We start from the raw sequence: 19,674 nt of genomic DNA on the forward strand, positions 1-19,674 counted from the left end.
GAGGGTGCAGGGAGTCTTCCTCGTGGGCCCCTTAGTGGTGCAGAAGGAGGGCTGGGCCCAGGGCACCATCCCATCTGCTTTGTCCTGGGCAGCACACCGTGGCTGCAAGGACCATGTTCCTGTGGTCGTCCCTACAGCACCCGGCCCTGACCCAGAAGATGGAGGCTGGGAACAGGGCCCAGAGCTACTGCTGCCATCCTCTCCCCTCCTCGGCCAGGTCCCTGCCTTTGGGGGTTGAAAGCCCTGGTCGAGTCTCCCTGGGCCTTGGGAGACAGCCTCTGTCCCATTAGCCCAGGTGTCCTGGGCTGAGTGGCCAACCCAGGACTTTGGGTCCATGGGCTCTCGTGAGCCAGATGGGCCAGACATGCAGCCAGGTCCTCCCCAGGGATGACCCGCCCATGGAAACACTGTCACCTCCTGGGGGGCTGTGGTCAGGAAGCACCCAGAGGAGTGGGGGTCCCAAAGGGCACCTGCACTGGCAGCCCAGTCCACACCAGCCACACTGCCCCCCGTTTAAAAGGCCATCTCAGCTGGGAGGGGAGGAGGAGGGGACAGAGGGACACACATTCCTGGAGCAGGGGCACAGGCCAGGCCCTGGAATCCCCAGGGAGAACCACGGCTCCTTTCAGGGACCCTTTGCGAGACACTTTGCAGACACACTGACTCCAGGTGCTCACCAGCTGCCCTGTGAAGTGGCCCCACACTGTTGCTCTTGTCCCTGGAGGCTCAGAGAGGGTGGGTGCTCTGTATGAGGCCACACAGCCCTTCCAGCTGCCCCAGCTCCTCCCAGGCAGTCATGCCAATCAGGAGTCAGAACAAGTGGGGTCCAGAACAACCGGGACCCAAACGAATCACTAGGAGACAAGCTCCCACTCTCCTGCTCAGGAAGCGCTTCCTGCTGTCCAGCTGAGGGCCGTCCTGCGGAAGCAAAGGCCCCCTTCACGCTCAGCCACTCCCACACCTGACCCAGAGCTCAGTCTGCATTTGGGGCAAATGGAAACCCTGCCCCAGGGAAGCTCTGCACTGCCAGCTCAGAAGCCCTGTGGGCAGCCCTGCTCACACCCAGCCTTGATTCTGCGGGCAGCGGGCAGCACTGGGCAGCCTCAGGGCTCCTCACCCTGCTGCTCTGCACTGTTGCCTAGGGCAATGCCCGTTCCCCAGGTCAGGAAAGTGGGACAGATCTGAGCAGGAATGCTGGACTCCAGGGAGGGCCATGCTGCCCTGTCCATGGTGCTGACCAAAGCTCGGGGGCACAGGAGGCAGTGGGGTTGGGCCAGGAGAGCGCCCAGAGATCCACAGGGCAGATCCACCAGCACCCCAACTTCCTAAGACCTGCCCTCTCCCGGCTGGAGTCAGGGGCGGAAGCGGGGCTGGGCTGCCTCCTCCAGCTGCTCACCTGGGCCTCCGCACCTTTGCAGGGGCATCTCTCTGCAGGATGGCAGCATAGGGCTGTGGAGGGGAGGGGCTGGTCAGCAATTGGACAATGGGGTCACTGGCTGCATTCCCAGAGACCCTAGGGAGGGGTCAAGCACTGCTCTCCCAGAGGCAATGGGCCAGCAACAGTCCTGGCCCTGGAATCCCGCAGCGAGGGTCACAGCCCCCTTTAGGGACCCTCCTGCCCACTTACCTTGGTCCTGGGTGAGCCCTCCGGGGGGCCCGGGCTCTGCCATGGCCCACGGGCACCAGCCCCACTGTTACCGGCACAGCCCCAGGGGGCCGGGGCCCCGCGCCGGCCCCCAGCACCCCCCAAGCCCCGGCCTGAGCCGGGGCGCCCCGCGCAGAGCACCCATGCCGGTTCAAAGCCTGCTGCCCGCGCACACGATGCTGGCGATGCTGTCGCACGCCCGCAAAGGAGAGGAGGGGAGGGGCGGGGCGGGATGAGGCGCCACGACACCGCTGGGACCGCCCCTCCCGCGGGAGCCCCGCCTGCCCTTAACCCTTGGCTGCCGGGCAACCGCCGCCAGAGCTGGTGTGGGTGGGAACACACCGGGTCTGGTGGGCGCTGAGCCAGCTTGCTCAGAGGCCAGGAGGGGAGGGGAGCCGTCACTCGCTCCTGCCAGTGGCTCCAGGGACCACCTGCCAACCACCCTGCCCCCTCCCTCCAGGAGGCAGCCCTCCTACTCAAGGAATAGCTGCTCTCCCTCCCACAGCAGGAGCCAAATGCCCCCTATCTGGACACACCAGCTGACCACAGGGTCCCATGGCTGGGTCTAGGAGCACTTCAAGGGCTGAGGCTTTAAGGGGTAGCTGAGGTGACATTTCATAGCTGCCCTGGGCTGGGGTGTCCAGTCTCCAGGGGGCCTGACCCCAGGGCCAGCTCCTGGCAAAGGTTCCAAGTCCCTCCCTGCCTGTGTCCAGGCATGCCCCGTGAGTCCTCACACCTGGCTGTGCAGGCTGTGCCACCTGGGGATGCTGAAGAATGGACCCCACTGCAGGGGGTGAGGCGCAGAGGGCCAGAGGCTGTGGCCTGTGCTGAGCTGTGCACCCTCCACCCCTGGCCAGGTGGACAAGGGCCTGCTGGGTCTACCATGCTGCCTGACAGCAGTGCTCCTTTCCACACCCCTTGTCCCACCCCTGAGGGGGTTGGAAAGGCCTGTCTCTGCCTGCTGCCAGCCTGGCAGGGTCCCAGAGGGACCTGGGGCTGCCCGCAGGGATGCCAGGCAGGAGGACAAGCCCCAGCAACTCTGGCTGGAGCAACCTCTGGGCACCCAGAGCCACCACCACCTTAAGGTAGGACGGCCTTCTGCCAGGCGAGGTCCCCAGGCTCGGAGTGGGAGGGAAGCCAGCACCAGTCTGGCTGCCAGCTGTGTCCTGCCCAAGGAAGGCCCTGGCCCTGGCTGCCTGGCACCCTTAAAGGGCAGCCTTCCCTCCCCTGCCACTCATGGTGCTCTGGCCTGAACTCTGGGACCTGTCCTTTGATGGACACTGTCTCTCAAGACCATACCCAATCAGGGTCCCCGGGCCTGTGTCCACCTCACTGAGCAGAGCCACAGTAGTGAGGGGCATCCTCCTCTGGCACCAAGACTGAGTGAGGGTCCTTGCTGGCCAGGACAGGAGGGGGTCCTGGAGCTGCGGTAGGGTCAGCCAGGGCCAGGAGAGAGAAACTGCCAGGAGTGTGGTCAGAAGCCAGGGAGCAGTGAGGGTGGTCCAGGTCGCCCCAGAGCAGGCCAGTGCACCACATCTCAGGAAAGCAGGACTGAGGCAGAGAGGGAGGAGCAAGGGAGAGAGACAAAACCCAAAGACAGACCCGAAAGAGGGAGCGGGAGGAGAGGCGCTCAGGCCCCGCTCTGCCCCCGGTGCAGGGCGCAGAGCCCAGTCTGGCTCCTGCCTCCTGGAGTGGACGAAGGCCCCGCCCCCCACACTGGAAAAGCCAGAGAAACCCAAGTTCAGACTCTAATGAATAATCCATCTGCGTGGCCGGCCCCGCCCCCCGCACTCAGCCAGGAGATGATTTCTGCTACCACGGCTGCGATTAAAAGAGTGATTAAACCCTATTGCACATGTTAATTTGCTAAGATTCCGATCTCCTGGCCTCCTTTCTGGGCATTTAGGCAGAGTTCTGTCTTCAGGAGCGGTAGGCCTGGGTGGGGAGGCTCCGTGGTGAGGAAGAGCCTGAGATCTGGGAGTCGAGTCTCCTCTGAAGAAGGCCACAGGGTGAGAGGTGTGCGCCAGGGGTCCCTGGTGACCTCTGTCCTCTCTGGGGTGCTGGGATCAGGAGCAGGGTCACCACACTGCCCTGCTGAGCCTAAGCCTCTACTGCAGGGAGAGGTTAGCTCCCCACCCCCGTGGATCCCACTCCCTGGGATGGACCTTGCCATCTGATCTAAGCTACTGCCCTGTCCCTGTAGGGCCAGTCTAAGGCTGGTTCTGACTGTGGGCTCCAGGCATTGCCAGGAAAGGGACCAGAGGACAGTGCCTGGAGGTTCTGGGCCAGGCCTCAGGGGGACAGGGCCCACCCTCTCTGCCTGTTTCCTCGACCTTCAGTAGGAGTACCTCACACGTGTTCACACGTCCTAGACTCAGGCTCTGCACAGGGTGGCAGTCACTGACCATGCAGATGCCTTCCTTAGCGGAGGTGACCCTGAGGTCTTCTTGTATTTCCTGGGAGGTGACCACCACCTCATGCTGCCCACCCAAGACCCCACAGAGTATCCACCTCCAGTTTCTCTCAGTTGGCGGGAAGGACATTTCCTTGCCCTGCTGACTGGACAGAGGCCCCAGGAGAGCCAGGGAGCTTCTCAGCATCACACAGCAGCAGGCAGCAGACCCTGGGCGCAACCCGATCCCAATGCCCCTAGGGTCTGATTTCCACTCCTGGTTTTGCAATCTACCCAAAAGGTATGAAACAGAGCCCCTGGGCAGCAGACGCCCTCCACCCCGAGTGCCCAGAAGGCCCGGAGAGACTCCCGTGACCCAGCCAGGGTTGGGACGACTGGTTCAGGGCCAGCGCACGCTTACTGTATTGGCACTGAGAGTCCTGAGAGACCATGGGTGGGACTCGGAAACTTGGCCTCAGAGGGACACTTTCAGCCCCAGGGAGACAGAGCCCCAGGAACCTCTCCCAGCCAGTTGGGTTGCAAGCCTTCCCCCAAGTCCCAGAGCCCTCTGCTGACCAATGGGCAGCTCTGCGGGCATTCTGGGGCAGCCACCCAAGGAGCAAAGCCCATTCCCAAGAGCCCAGTGCTGGGTCATCCAGGGTGATAGCCAGCTGGGGGTGGCCTAGGCATAGTACAGGGAATGTCAGGGGGGAGGAGGGCTGCCAATGCCACTGTAGACAGGAGCCAAGCTCGGCTGAGAGGGACAGGGAGGGCAGTGTCCAGGTCAGGAGGCTGGAAACCCCTGTTCAAGTCCTGGCAGCCTGTATGCCCTGTGGGAATTCATGGCCCCTCTGGCCTCAGTTTCTGCATCTGTCAAGCAGGGAGGACCAGCAGTTCAAGGGCTGGCAAGCCCAGGCCCTCGAGGAGGACGGGCCCTTGGGGAGGGCCGTGGGCACTCTCAGTGGGGTTTGGTGGAGCCAGGCATTCTTGCTCTAGAAGTCCAAGGGCACCACCCTCTTTGGTGGCCACTTCTATGCAGGGCCGAGAGTTCTGGCTCTGCTGTTCTCAGGATCACAGGCCTGGCTAGTGCCTGGGCAGCAGTCACTTTCCCATAGCCCCCAGGAGCAGGAGACACGAGAAACACCTGCCCATGGGGGAGTGAGGCCTTCACAGCCTCAGAAGCCTTTTGGGGGGCACCTTGGGTTTGGACTTCCAACTCCCATCCTTGGAGGGGCGAGTCTCTGAGGAAAGTCTTCCCACGGCTGCTGCCACGGGCTGGGTGCCCCAGCTGCACCCGGTTCCGCCCAGCCCAGCAGGCAGAGTGCTGGGGCTTGCCCACCAGCACAGGCCAGTCCCTGTCCCTGTGTGCCTCTGCTTCCATACCTCTGAGGCTGCCTCAGAATGCCCGAGTCAGGAGGATCCAGTAGGGAAACTGAGGCAGAAGAGTCCTGCCCAGAGCTTCACAGCTGGGCAGAGGAAGAAGCAAAAGCCTCAGCTTGTCCTCTGGGTGGGTCAGTCCCCAGTGGTCACACTGGCCCTGCTGAGCCTCAAGCAAGTGCCCCAGGATGAGCCTGGCATGAACACTCCCTTTCAAAAGCACTAGGTGTGTAAAGGTGGAAGTAAGTCAGTGCTAAAGCCCAGCCACCTGGAGACACAGGGAGACACAGGGAGACACAGGGGCCAGCAGCCGTGTCCGAGTCAATCTATCAGTTATTCAACATCAAAGCCAGTGCAGCGTTGCTTCTTGCCTGGTGTAAGAGTTCTGTCAACGTACGGCTCCTGTTAGGAAGAAGCCGAGCAGCTCCGGCCTCCTGCAGACCCCCAGCGGCCCCCAGCACGTCCTACCCAGGGCACCAGCTGAGCAACCTCCTGCCCTGGGACATGGCGGTGGTGCAGGGCCAAGCAAGCAGCTCACTGGGTGAGGCAGGGATGCTGGTCCCTGGGGACATCCCTCCCCTAGGTCCCAGCATGTCCGCAGTACAAAGGTCCCCTGCTGCTCTGACCCTCAGGTCTCCACGTGGAGTCAGCCCCAGTGAGGAACAGAACCCAGGTCTTGGTTCTGAGGTTCAGAGGCTACAAAGAGGCACACGGTCTGAAGAGGAAGAAGACAATCAACACGGGACTGGCCTGACCACAGTGCCCCTGCCCTGACTGGCCGTCTGACTGACCAAGGAGGGGTGGTCATCCCAGGCCCAGCGGTCCCCAAGCCCAGGCAAAGACCTAGAAGGGACAAGAAGACAAGGAGAAGAGACTGGAGGTGGGACCTGTTCTGGCCCATGGTCACTGCACCTCGGCACCTGGGCTGCCAGGGCAGGAGGGCAGCCGCAAGCCCAGACCCAGCCAGAGACCAGGGGCTGCAGAAGACCCCAGGTTGAGGTGGCAGCTGGGGAGGCTGGAGACAGGGGCTGAGGGGGCTGGGCTGCCATGGGGGGAGGCACGGGCAGCCAGTGGGACCGGGGGCTTCAGAAAGGCTCTAGCCTGAGTCACCACTGCCACTTGCCCACTGTGGGCCGATGGCAGCCGGCCCCACCAGCGCACGCTGCAGCCATGGCACACACACCTGCCAAGCTCACGCTCCCAGGAGGCCTTGCAGGCCCACTCAGGCACCAGTGGGAGGGGCCTGACCCAGGTCAGCAGGTCAGGGTCCTTCCCTGGCCTGCAGCAGCCCTGGCAGGGCCCAAGGGAGCCAGTGCTGCCCTGGCTGCCCGCCCTGCCTCCCTGCACCAGGCTGACCTAGATTCTGTGCCCAAGTGCGGCAGCCATGCAGAGCCTCAGCCAGCCTGGCATTGAGACAGGTGGGCAGGAGTCCAGGACCATCTCGGCCATGCAGCTACCAGCAGGGCCCCAGGACACACCCCCTGCAGGGTCCAGTGGGAGCTGCCCACGATCCGCCCCACTTTCCAGTCTCTCCCTGTTCAGGGTTCCCCAAGTCCCTCCCAGAGAGGGGCTCTGGAAGGCTCTTGGCCACCGCCCACTAGGCTGGCCCTACCCCAGGGCTGGAGGGGCCCCTCTGCTCATGGGTCCCCTGCTCCCAGGGCCTGGCTTAGAGGCTGCAAACCTGCTGTGCCCTCCTCAGCCGGTCTAGGCATAGCTCCCAGCGCTGCCCCCAGACCCAGTGGCTCGTTCCCCAGCCTCCCCAGCGTGTGCTGCAGTTCCACGTGCTCAGGCAGCTGGTCTTTATGCCTAGGTACTGCTCCAGTCCCTTGGCCACTCGCATGGATTAAAAGCACAGAAATCTTGGAAAACAGAAGCATGTGCACCCTGCATGCAAGTGTATGCAAATAAGCCCCGCCCCTGGCCAGCCGGCCCTGCAGGCCCACATAGCAGCTACCCAGTGCCAGGACAGGACAGCCCCTGGCACACTTCCCTGCCCTTCCCCCTCCTGCCTGTCCCCCCACAGTGGTCAGCAAACATTTATTAAGCACCTACTATGTGTTAGGACTGGGGAGGCTGTGAGCCAATCAGAAGCAGTCCCCAACCCAAGAGAGCGTCTGCTGGGGGCGGGCAGAGCAATGGCAGTGGACCCAGCTCCATGGGTAGCCCCGGGCAATGGGGCTCAGGCGCCCAGAGCATTTGGAAAGTCCTAGAAAGAACAGTCCTCTTCCCTGGAGAGCCGGGGCTCGGAGGCCAGGTGCACGAGGAGAGGTCTGTGTACGCAGAGCCAGCCCCACAGGGGCACAGGGCCCCTTCCTCAGCTAGGTCCAGAGCTGGAGGCAAGGAAGCTGAGGGCAGGAAGTGGCCTAGCAACAGCCGGATCATGCCAGCAGGACACCTTGCCCAGGACACAGCTCAGGGTACGTGCCCAGAGCACCAGAGCCCGCAGTGCGAGTGGCAAGACAGTGCTGAGGACTCTGCGCCTGGCCGCCAGTGCCCGCCCCTCCCTGTGTCCGGGAGAGATGCCTCTATCGCCAGGGCCCAGCTGAGACTGCCTCCAAATGCCTGCCCGGGCACCACCCGGCCCCATCTCATGGGCAAAGGACGTGCTAAGTCCCGAATGGCTTGGCAGACACCTCACTCCATTCAGAAACCGCACTGAACCTGCACTGGTGGAAGGAGAACCTCTCCACAACCCGAGCGGGAGCCCTCGGGTTGCAGGCGGCAGAGCAGAAGGCACCACAGAGGGCTGTGGTCAGCAAAGGGCGCGTCACGTGGGGCCACCGGCAGAGCAAGGCTCTCGGGTCCAGGCCCGGTGCACGCCTGGCATGGGGCGAGGGCCGCCCTCAGGGGTGGGCAGCCATGAAGTTCCATCAGGGCCTGAGGCTCACCAGAGGCTCACCCCCAGGGGACCGCGGCCTGGTGGCAGGGCTGGCTCTTCACAAACAGTCGAGCCAGATCCTCGCTGCCTGGGCTCTGAGGCATCCATGCATCCGGCCACACACTGCAACAGCCCCATCGGACAGGGGTCAGCGCGACCCTGGGAGTCCAAGAGGTCGAGGGGAGTTCAACCTGGCTGCAGGACCATCCCTGGGCAGACAGACGGTCATCGCTGGGACTGTGCCTCCGTGGGGCGGGGTCTGGGTGAGGCTCTCCTGAGGGCAGCGCCTGTATCCACACTGCATGACCCAGCACTCAACCACTCTTGCCAAAGGTTACAGAACATCCTCCCCAGGCCAGGCCCTGGGGCATTGTCCCAACCCCTCTGCCCTGGGAGGCCAGAGAGCAGCGGCCTCACCATGCACGTGGCCGGCAGGGAGGTGCGTCCAACCCAACCACGGGCTGACCGTCCCTGCAGGAGTGGACCCCAGCACAGAGGCAGTGAGAGCACACAGCCCGGGAGGCTAGGGCACCTGGGGGTTCTCTTTCTTCAAGCCCAGAGAAAGACACCAGCTACTTCCCGCCTGGGTTCCCGCCACAGTTCAGCCAGGGTGTCAGGGCCCGGGGCAGCTGCCTGGGCCAGCCCACAGTACAGTGAACTCTGGGTGGAGCTGCTGCCCAAGCAGCAGGCACCGTCCCCAGGCGGGCTCAGTCCGGGCATCTTGTCTCCACGAGCCCTGCCCTGCTCTTGCTGAGGTGCAAGCCACCTTCCTGCCCAAGCTGACCTCTCGCCAGCTCCTCTGGCTGACCACGCAGGGGACCAGAGGTGGAGCCACGCTTCTCCCCAAGCCCAGGAGGCTGGGGTCCAGTCAGACCAGCACGCCAGGGAGCTCTTCTAGCCCTCCTCCCACTTTTGTGTGGAGGGTCCCAGCAGCCCCTGCCCCGATGCCACAGCACCCTGCTGGTAGGGTCTTGGCCGACTGCCCTCCAGTGACCCACAGTGGCCAAACACTTTGGCCAGCCCCCATTTCCCACACAAAGACCTTGGCAAAGGTCTCTGAAGGGCAGGGACCAACTCCCAGTGTCCCGGTGTCCCAGTGTCCAGTGGGGGCTGGACACTCGACAGGTGTCCCTCCTGTCCCTGGGCAGCCTGGCACCTTCTCTGAGGCCCCACCCCAGCCAGTCACCTCCGTCTGCTGTCGGGGCTGCGTGGCACGGGGCCCTCTGCCTGCCTCATGGTGACGGGTGTCTGTGCCCCTTGCACAAATCCTCCGCCCTGCCCTGGGCTCCATGACCTCAGCCGCTTCCCTGGCCTCTGTAGCCCCAGCCATGCCACCTGCTGATGGCATGGCCCGCAGCAGCCCGGCTCTATGCAGGCCAAGGTTTATTTTCTCTTTAAGGCAAAAAAAGAAAAGAGAAGAAAGGAGTGAGGCACTGGGAGTGTCCAGGGGAAGGCGGAGAGCAGAGGCCCCCAGCTTCTCTCCCTCCGACCCTCCTCCTCTCCGAGGTCTGCTGCTCTGAGGGAGCTGCCGCCTGCAGGCCGTCCTCCGGGCCTTCCAGAGGCTCTGCCTGCCCGTCACCCCGCACGTGCAGAGCAGGGCCCAAGGGAGGCCTGAGGGAAGCTGCTGGCAGCAGGGAACCAAGGCAAAGGGGCTTCACAGCCTGTTTTCACAGACCGCACGGGGGCCGCCCGAGCACAGGTCCCACCCCACGGCCAGAGAGGCCCTGAAGCGCGGAGAGTGAGTGTGGGGACCGGCCGCTCCGCTTGGCCAGATCTTGCTCCTGTCCCGGGTGATGGGTGGGGCCATCTGCTGTGAGCCAGTTCAGGCTGGCTCCCGGAGAGCCCTAGGACACCCTGGACAAGGTCACCCTGGACAGGGTCTGGTCAGCATGGGATGGCCACCAGGGCAGGACCTAAAGCCCCTGCTGCCACACCTGGGCCTGAGGACTGGGCTTGTCAGACCCTGGGTTCTGAGGACAGTTTCTGCCCACTAGGAAAGGTGGCATACCGGAGCCCAGGCTGGACAGAGAGGGCCTGCCTGTGGCCTAGGGAGGGTGCCGTCACCTCTTGTAGTGCCAGTCACAGTGAATCCCAGGGACTCTTCTGACTGGAAGCCCAGGAACAGCCCCTTCCCCCCAGCCCGGGCAGGGGTGGGAGGAGCATCCCACCCACACTGGGGTCCCGTTCTGAGAATGGGGTGGGCTGCTCCCCCCACTAGCGGCTGGAGGAGGGCCCAGTGGGGAAACTGAGACCCAGGGAGGGAGGGTAGCCTGTCACCAGCCATGGGGGGAAGTGCATGGAGCCTGGCTCTCCACCTCGGCCTGTGCCCTCCCTGTGCCCCCTCTGCCCACAGGAATGGGGTCTGCTGGGGGCTGCCAGGCAAGCCACTGTGACCTCACATGTCCCCAGGGGCAGAGGCAGTGGTGACGGCTGTGACACACCCACGGCTCCTGAAGGCTCAGCAAGATGCAAGAGCACAAGGGGGAGAGCGGGTTGGGCCAGCGAGAGGAGGATGGGCTTCTGTGACCTGCCAGCTCTCCGAGTTCCCAGCAGGAGCCTGACCCCAGACCTAGGGCTCAGACAGCAGCTGGCCACTGGGGTCTTGTGGGCAATGGCTTTGCTCACTGGCCAGGTGGGCTGGTGGTCCTGCCTGCTGCGTGGCAAGTGTCCTTGGGAGGGACCAGGCCTTCCAGGGAACCAGGTGGGAGACCTGGCAGCCTGTCCCCACTCCTTCCTCCTCTGGGTAGCTAGAGGCCCAAAGTAGAGGAGGCCTGGAAGAGGGTGCCGGGCTTCCACAGCAAGGTGTCCACGCTGACCTGGCAGCCTGGGGACCCCGACAGCAGCCCAGGTTCAAGGGCGCAGGTGAGCCTCTCTAGGTCCCGCTTCCCAAAGGCGCCAAGTCCCCCGCCCCACAGTCTGACGATCCCCAGGCAACGCCATTTCCTTACAAATGCGGAATATAATAATTCCCAATAATGCCAAGCCCAAAATAACCCACGATGTGCCGCTTGCAGATCTCCTCTCGGGGACGGGACTGACTCAAACACAGCTGCAAGTCGCTTTAAAAATACACTAAACACGCACAAACACACAGGCACACACAAACACACACACACAACCTCCACCCCCGCGTGCCGCCTGGCAGGTATGTGGGGTGAAGGTGGGGACACGCTAGAGGGGACCCTGCCCTTCACCCCGGGGCTGGGAGGGGCCCCAGCGGCAGTGGGGTGCAAGGCAGCTGGGGCTCCCGTCATCCCAGAGACCCCAGACCTGAGTCCTTGCACACGGGCCTCTCCTGCCCACTCAGCGTGGAGATTCACACCAAGGCAGGCAGGGCTCAGGTCCCTGGCTCCCTCTGAGGGTTCAGTGGAACTCCGTGTCCACTGGATCCAGGCTGCTCCCAGGCCAGGGTGGACATCCTGGCTCCTAGGCTCTTGGGGCACAGGGACAGGGGAGAGCAGGCAGAGTGTGTGGTGGGCTTCCAGCCAGCTCCAAATGCCAGACCAAAACCAAGCAGCCAGTGTCAGGTGCCCACTGTCCTCTGCTCCCACACCACAGTCCCGAGGGTGGGCCGGCCCAGGACACCTGCATGGCACTAGGTGCATGGACGCAGGGTCCAGGGGGTGAGCAGTGTGCCCAGCATCACGGGGGCCTGACCTGAGACGCCGTGAGAGCGGAGGGCTCCTGGAGGGGTGGGCCCAGGTCTAGGTGCCCCTCGGCAGGGAGCCCCCGTTGAGGCAGAGGCTCCTGGGGGACACCCACTGTCCTCTGCAGCCCCAAGGCAGGGTGTTGTGTCACACCAGGTCATGCCACGTCACTTCTACCAGACCAGAGCACATCACCTGGTCACTTCACAAGCAGGAAGCAGAGCCTCCCAGCAGCATGCAGAGGAGGTGTGAGGCTCAGTGGGGCTCTTGGGTGTCCCTGAATATCATCCTAAAAATGGGCTGGAAAGAGGTCCATGCATCTGCTGGGAAGGGGACAGGTGAGTCATAAGCTCATGGCTCCTGATGGGGCCACCAGCTGCCCTGCAGGTCAGCAAAGGGGAAAGGGGCAGTGCTGGCTGCAGAAAGCAACCTGCACTGGCCAGCGGTGGTCAGTGGCCTGCTGACAGCACTGGCGACCCCCACAGCTCTTCCCACCAGGGCATCTGCAGGTCATCACGCTCCGGTGACAGGGCCCCAGACTGGGGACCGGGCCTGGTCCTGCTCACCCCTGGTTTCCAGGACCTATGCGTACCTAGCAGATAGCAGCCTCCATCGGCAGGCACTGTCCAGAGGGAGGGTGAATGGTGAGGACGAGGACCCCAGGACAGGGCTGGGGACAGTGAGTGGGCCAGCTCCGCTCAGCAGGCATGCGCCGGTTTTGCTCTTCTGGAGCTGCCCCTCCTGCCCAAAAATGCAGACATGCTGCCCCCAGCCCCTCATCCACCCCAGCTCGACAGCCATCTCTGCTCTGGAATTTCATCGTGACCAAGGCCCCCACTCCCAACAAGTGGGCCACAGGCTTGACCTAGAAACTGTTGCTCAGAAACTGGCCGGTCACAAGATCTGCCTCACGGTAGGCGGCCAGCAAGGGCTGTAGCGGAGGGCGTCTGGGTCTTGGCTTGGGGGCTCCTGTCCCCTGACCCTACCACAGGCTCCCGGAGCAGGTCCGGGCAGCCATTCTGCTGAGGGTCCCAGATACTCCTAGAGCCCCCAGCTCACCAAGCCCTGGGCTCTCAGAGGCTCCCATGCCCCAGGGCTCCTCTCAGTGTACCTCCTGCTTGGGAAATGCAAAGGGGGCACCACCGCTGGGGGCACCAGAAGACAGTGGGGCTACACAGGGGAACTCATGCCCAGACCAGAGTCCCTCTGCCCCCATCTGCACTTGGCTGAGCCAGAAGGTGCTGGCTTGGCCACTGGTAGCATCTGGTGAGAGGGAGTCCAGGGGCACCCAGGAGCTCAAAAGACCACAGAGAAGGGACAGCAGGATGTGGATACCAGGTGTGGCTTTCCCTGGCCAAGCCTGGAACTCTGGGTCCCAAAGGAAGTAGACAGAAGGGGCTGTGGAGGGAGGAGGACCCGCTCCTCAGGGGTGCCCATGGGCAGGCCCCATGAGGACACTGTCCCCAAGGGACAGAATCCTCTTCCTCTCTCATGCCTGCTTCACAGCCCCCTCATGCTGGCCAGGAGGGACTAGCGCTCGATCAGGGCCTCCCGTGCACAGATGCTCCTGTTTAACCCTCCCTGGGGGCCAGGGCCTCACCTTCTCTGCCACTGCTAGCCCAGGGACCCCCAACCCAGCCTCATTTTCCCCATCTTTAACATGGGGCCAAACAGGACCAATTGGAAATACATAGGTAAGCGTGTCTCCATCTCCTGGGCTTCAGGGAGGGGTGCCAGTCATACAGCATGGCACCCCCTGGGGCCATGCCCTGAGAACGGGGGTACTGATGCTGTGGGGGTGACCCCACCACACTGCATTTGGAAAACTGCACCCACTGCCCCATGAAAGAGGGACGTGCCCAGCCAGAGGCTGGCTCATGGCAGCTGGAGGTGGGCAGGTTTGGAAGCACCCAGGACAACCCAAGGAGGGTGGGATGAGACGCCAGCAGCAGTGTCCTCCTCCAGACTGCCCTCTGGACCTTGCCCTTGGGCAGCACAGCTGGCGAGGACTGGGCATCTGCTGCATGTGATGCAAGGGACCAGGATCAACTGGCTGGGGAGGCTGACTGGCTGAGCTAGGGTGTACTGCTGGACACCAGCCCTCCCAGGGCCAGGACCGGTGGGTGGCCCTGGATAGTGCCTCCTGCCCAGCCCCTGCTAGGGAGCCCCAGCCAAACATCTCTGGTCCCTGTGAATTATTTAAGCACCTGCCTAGCCCATCTGCTTCTCTCTGAGATGGCTCAGGGAGGGCCTGTGGTGGTGAGGACCTGCCCCAGCCCCAGCCTCCTGCTGCTCACGGTGGCCACTCCCAAGGACCGGACAGCCTGGGAGCAGGGTGACAGGTGGGGTGGGCTAGGGAGGAGGGGCAGGATCAAGGACTCCCTGTCCCTGCCATGACAGTCCCCTTTGCAGGGGGCTCGCCCCAGGACAGCAGCTGCTGCCTTTCAGCTAAGATGAAATACTTCCGCCGGGCTCCTCTCCCACCAGGCAAGGCCAGGGCGGAAGCGGGGCGGGAACGTGGGCCTGGGCAACTCCCTGGGAGCCTCCGGTTTGCCCTGAGGTGCACAGTCCTTGGTCCAGCAGCCTGGCCCAGCCACAGCCAGCCTCGACTTTCCTATAAACCTGGGTGAACACGTGGTCCCCCACGGGGGGAGGGGGGGCATGCAGAGTGACACCAGTCAGCTGTGCAGCAAGTGACTGCCCACCCCTCTACCCCCAGGAGACCGCTAGCCCCTCACCTTCACTGCCCACAGACAGGCCAGCAGGGCCCAGACGGAAGGCTCTGCTCAGCCCCAGCCCCAGCCCCCTCCCCCGGCCCGAGGCAGAACACACGCCACACTTCACAGGCTCGGCGTTACTAAGGAAGGACAAAGGCCCGGGCTTGGAACGCTGTCTGTATGTGAACAGACAGTTCCGCACCAGCTCGCCGACCCAGTCCTCCTCTGCAGCTTGGGCCTGAATCATCGCCTCCTCTGGCAGCCAAGAGGAGAGCCAGAATGTGCCACAGTCCAGGGCTAGGGGGACTTGAGGGCCCAAGGCCCACTCCCCAGTCCCCAGGAAGGGGCCACAGCCATAGACACCAGACTGCAGCTCTGGGGTGGCTATCTACCCACTCCACGGCTGACCTCTGGGACGTGCAGGTCCCAGGTCTGTGTCATGCCCCTGTCAGACCACACAGGGCTGCTGTCCATGGTGATGGACTGGGACGGGGGTTGAGGCTCCCTGGTCTAGCAGAGTCCTTGGAGCCAGTTCCTGGAGCGGATGGGAGACTGAAGAGCAGTTGGGGAGCCGGATTTGAAAGTGGGGAGCACAGAAGTTAACCCCTAGAGCTGCTGGGAGCCAGCACTGATCTGCAGGGCCCTGAGATCCAACTTTGTTAGCTGGATTCTCATCTACAGTCTCTCACCTGTCACTGCGGGTCACGTTCCTGGAGGATGCAGTGACACATCATGGTTGAGGACAGGGCAGGCACGCCTGACTGGCCTCACAGCCCACAATGAGGACCGGGACAGGCTCATCACCAACCCACCCTCAACAGGGAGATGTGGAGACACCAGCATCCTCCCTCCAGGGCACGCCAGGGCTGTCTGCTGCCCTCTGCCAGGCTCTATTCTAAACTGCACCAAGTCCTGCTTCCAGGAGAGTGGACGATGCGTGCTGAACGGCCAAGCAATGGGCCCCAGGGAAGCCACAAGCCAAGTCGCCTCCTGCAGCCCGCTTTTCCCCAGAGCCAGGTTCGCTGGAGCATCACACAGGCCTGCAGGTTCCCTGCCTCTGCTGGTGACCTGTGCACTCCCAGCTGCCACCACAACCTTCCTACAGATGGGGAAACCAAGGCTCAGAGAAACCAGGATCTGGCCCACGTACCCACAGCCCAGGAGCAGCAGGCTAGAGGCATGGGGGGCAGGCTCGCAGCTCCCAAACCCAGGTACACAGGCTCCAACAAGCATGTCCTGAGGTCCTCGGAGAGCAGGAAGCAGCATGTTGGGGAGCCTGGGTGGGAGGGAGCCCTGGGGGGAGCTGTTCTCATGTTTGCTGAAGGCTGCAGGAAGTATCCCAGAAGGCCAGTGCATCGTGGCTTTGTGCAGCAAGCTCAGGGAGGCAATCAGGAGCTCTCAGAAAAGTGGGGCATCTAACGAGGCACCCAGAGGGCCTGCTACCCCGCAGCCAAGGGCCACTGCAAGCACTGAACACCTCCTGAGGAACTGCAGCCTTTCACAAATGAACACCACATCCCTCCCGGGAGGGCTCCCTAACATCAACCATCTTGAGGCTCAGCTGCAGGCAAGACCACCTGTGCCTGCACCAGCCTGGAGGCAGGACTCTGCTGGGCAGAGACCTGGTGAGCAACAGCCTCACTCACCCACTGCCTGAGAAGTGGCGGGGACTAAAGGCTAAGACTGGGGGACTGAGGCCCACTCTCAGCAACAGCCTCAGCTCAGTGCCAATCCCCCATCCGTGTATCAAAGCACCCGCAGTCACCTCAGCAGGAGCCGGGGTGGGTCAGGGGCCAGGAGGGGGATCAGGCCCCTCCGTTACCGTCCTGGCCTTCACTCCACGGCCAGGACACAGGCAGGGCTGTCTGGCAGAGGTTGCTGGAGCAGAGCTTCATGCACAGCCTCACGTCTGTCCACAGCTGGCTACTGTCAGCCCACTGGACAGGAGAGGACACCGAGGCTGAGCCACTGCCTGAGGACACACAGCTGTGGAGCCAGGATCCAACCCATCTCCCTCATGGTAGGGTCATGGCCTCCAGCCCCTGACTGACCTGGGCAGGACCTGGACCCTCGTCACCCAGGAAGAACGGCTGCAGAGCTAGAGGACAGCCCCAGGAACCGGAGAGGCCACAGGTGGAGCGGGTCCCCACCCCACACTTCCCTAGCCCCATACCCCCACACACAGCCTGGCATGGCAGCAGGGTCCTTGGACACCTGTCAGAAGCGCATATCTCTTATTTAAATAGCCCCAACTGTGGGCCAGTGGCCATGCCTGTCATCCCAGCAGCTGGGGAGGCTGAGGTAGGAGCATTGTGAGTTCAAAGCCAGCCTCAGCAACTGAGCAAGGCCCTGTCTCAAAGTAAAAAATAATAATAATGAAAAGGGGGCTGGGATGTGGCTCAGTGGTTAAGTGCCTCTGGATTCAATCCCCAGCACCAGAAAAGAAGAAAAGAAAAGAAATCGTCCCGATTTTGGCAGGTAGGGGCTCAAATCTACACTTTGCTCGCTTCAAGGTAACTTGTAAAGCAGCTACAATGCAGGGCAATACTAAGGCCAGGAGCCCCAGGAGTCCAGCCCCAATCTGAGCCTCATCAGAACAGCCAACAGGGGTCCTGGGGGCCTATCAGAGCCACCGGAAATGGAGAGGTGTCTGATGGTTTGAGGAAAAGGACACCTGGGAGACTGGGCAGTGGTGGGGACTCCTCTCCTCCCCAGCAACCTCTGGAAACAGTGCCAGGCCCACACAGCACCTGGCATGTAGAAACCCAGGAAGCTGGCCACTCAGGGGCTCCCACAACTGGGTAGCTCTGCACATAACATCAGTATGCCCCACGCCAGTGCCGGCCTCAGCCTGTGGCCCCAAGGCATGAGATTTGAGCCTCTGCCCCTGGCTCTCCAGGGCTCAGGCAGAGGCTGCAGCGGAGTGGAGCACAGGACCCTCAAGGGGACAGCGTGGTGGCCGCCCCACAAGACCCATGGGCATACCTGCACCCTGCAAGCATAAACTCATCTGAGAAAGTGCCTCTGAGATGTCACTGAGTGAAGACTCTTGAGACGAGAGCCCGTCAGGGATCACTCACGTGGGTCCTAATCCCCTCACAAGTGGGCTCCGAGAGAAATGGGAAGATTCAAGATCCACAGAAGGGGAGAAGACAGAGGATCCCGTGAAGACCGAAGCCGAGATGGGACCGTGCAGCCAGGTGCCAAGGACGGCCAAAAGCAGCCCAGCCTCCCAGCACCTCCAGAGTGGGTGCGACCCTGCCCGCACCTGGGTCATGGACTGCTGGCTCCCAAACGGTGAGAGATTCCTAATGGCTTAAGTCATTGGCATGTGGCACTTTCCCAGCAGCCCTAGGGAATGAATGGCTCTGGAGCTCAGGAAGAGGACAGGCCAGCTGGAGGTGAAGGCTCTCTGACAAGGTGGCCAACGGAGCCCGAGCCTTCCCCAGGCCAGCTCAGAGCTGTGCCTCCTCTGAACAATCTGGTCAGGTCCAGCAGCTCCCTCGGAGCAAGAGGCTCCAGATGCTGCTCGGTGGAGAAAGGGAAGTGCAGATGGTCAGGCAAGCTTCCAGGTCCCACAGCCAGCCAGGAGGCCCAGGCTCCGGGGTTCCCCAAAGGGCTCTGGAGCCCCATCCTCACAGGCCCCCCCACATAGCCCTCCCATCAGGCACGGCTTGCCCACGCAAGTGCAGCAGCTACCCAGAGGTGACGGTGCCAGCCCTGGGGGCCAGGTCTGTCAGTGACACCCAGGCCCAGGCTGAGCCACATCAGGGAGGAGGCTTGGCTGAGGGTCTGGTGTGGAGCTGGTCAGAGGCCCTCCCTAGGTCCTCCCCAGACCAAGGATGCCTCAGCCACTTGCTGTCACATCCTCCAGGCCTCCCTGCCTTCTGTTCTCCACAGTGTCAGCAGCTCAGTCATGGTCACGAATCCTAAATAGCCCACAGCCACAGGTCCTTAGCACAGCCCCTTCCCAGCATGCCCACTTCTTTCTCCTGCACTGTCCCAGCTGCTGGATCCCACCAGCGGGTGGGAAGGTTCTCCCTCTGTGCACAGCAGTCTCAGAAATGGAAAACGAGAGTCCCACAAGGGCCAACCAGCTTGCCCTTCCCAGGCAGCCTGGGCGCTTGGAGGCAGGCCTGTGAGCATGCCACAGGTGTCTACATGCATGTGTGCAGGTGTTTGAGGGCACACGCATCTTTGTGGGTCCAGCAAAGAAGAAGGAGGAGCTGGTGGGACCCTTGATGCTGCAGGGTAGAGGTAAGCGTGGCCCTGCAGGTCCTTCCCCATGCAGACTCTGGCAGAGCACAGAAGGTGTCCTGCATCCTCCTCTGCTCTCAGACACCCCGAGATCCCTCTCGTTTGTCCTTGAGCCTGACTCCTCCTGGTGCTTCCCACCCACAGGGGCCTGGGACAGAGCAGGAGTTCAGAAAACAGGTGTGAAGAGCCTGCTCTGTTCTGTGGGGGCGGGGACCCAGGAACCAACACCCGGAGGCTGCTGGGAGCACAGAAGGGGAGAGGACAGCAGAGAGAAGCCATGTGGGCCGTTCCTGGGCCTCCATCCCCCAGGCCGCTCTGCTCCAGAGCTGACCTGGGAGGTGGGATGGGCACTAGCATGTGTGCATATGTGGCACACGTGCAGGGACACTCAAGGCTGCAGGGGCAGGAGGCTCAGCCTCACCTTCAGGGGGCCCCAGAGGCGAAGGGGCACCCAGACCCCACTGGCCCCGGGCCCCTCTCCACAGCCCAGCCTGGCCTGATCTTGGCAGCCTCCTTTGTCCCTTTGTGCTGGGCAGTAGAAGGACAAAAGCTGACTCCCAGTCGGCTAACTGCTGCCGCTGGAGACATCTCCAGGAGCCCTCCCTCCCTCTGCCTCCGATGCTGCCTGTTACACAACAGACCTAAGAATAATCCAGAGGGCAGTTGCAGACGGAGCTGCCTTGCCCTGGCACCCCTACAGCTGGGGCAGAGGGAGACACTGCTGGGCATAGAGTCCTCCTTCCACTAAGCCTGGCCTGCCT

The 19,674-nt window shown here is 62.9% G+C and overlaps 1 protein-coding gene across 8 annotated transcripts in view; it reads right to left on the reverse strand.

Annotated features, from left to right (window-relative positions):
- Plch2 (phospholipase C eta 2) overlaps window positions 1-19,674 on the reverse strand; it is a 70,029-nt gene that overhangs the window by 35,700 nt on the left and 14,655 nt on the right. The window contains exon 1 of one of the 8 annotated variants that reach the window (XR_007109152.1): window positions 1,628-1,832. The exons of 6 other annotated variants lie outside the window; for them this stretch is intronic. Coding sequence is in view for 1 of the 2 variants with exons in the window: in XM_047556195.1 (XP_047412151.1) it covers window positions 1,628-1,670 (43 nt within the window). In the remaining variant the exon portion in view is untranslated. Of the gene's footprint in view, window positions 1-1,627; window positions 1,833-19,674 lie in introns of those variants that run through there. One more of the 8 variants, XM_047556195.1, reaches the window with a different exon arrangement.

The sequence above is a fragment of the Sciurus carolinensis genome, chromosome 1 (assembly GCF_902686445.1).
Source record: "Sciurus carolinensis chromosome 1, mSciCar1.2, whole genome shotgun sequence".
Classification (NCBI taxonomy): domain Eukaryota; kingdom Metazoa; phylum Chordata; class Mammalia; order Rodentia; family Sciuridae; genus Sciurus; species Sciurus carolinensis.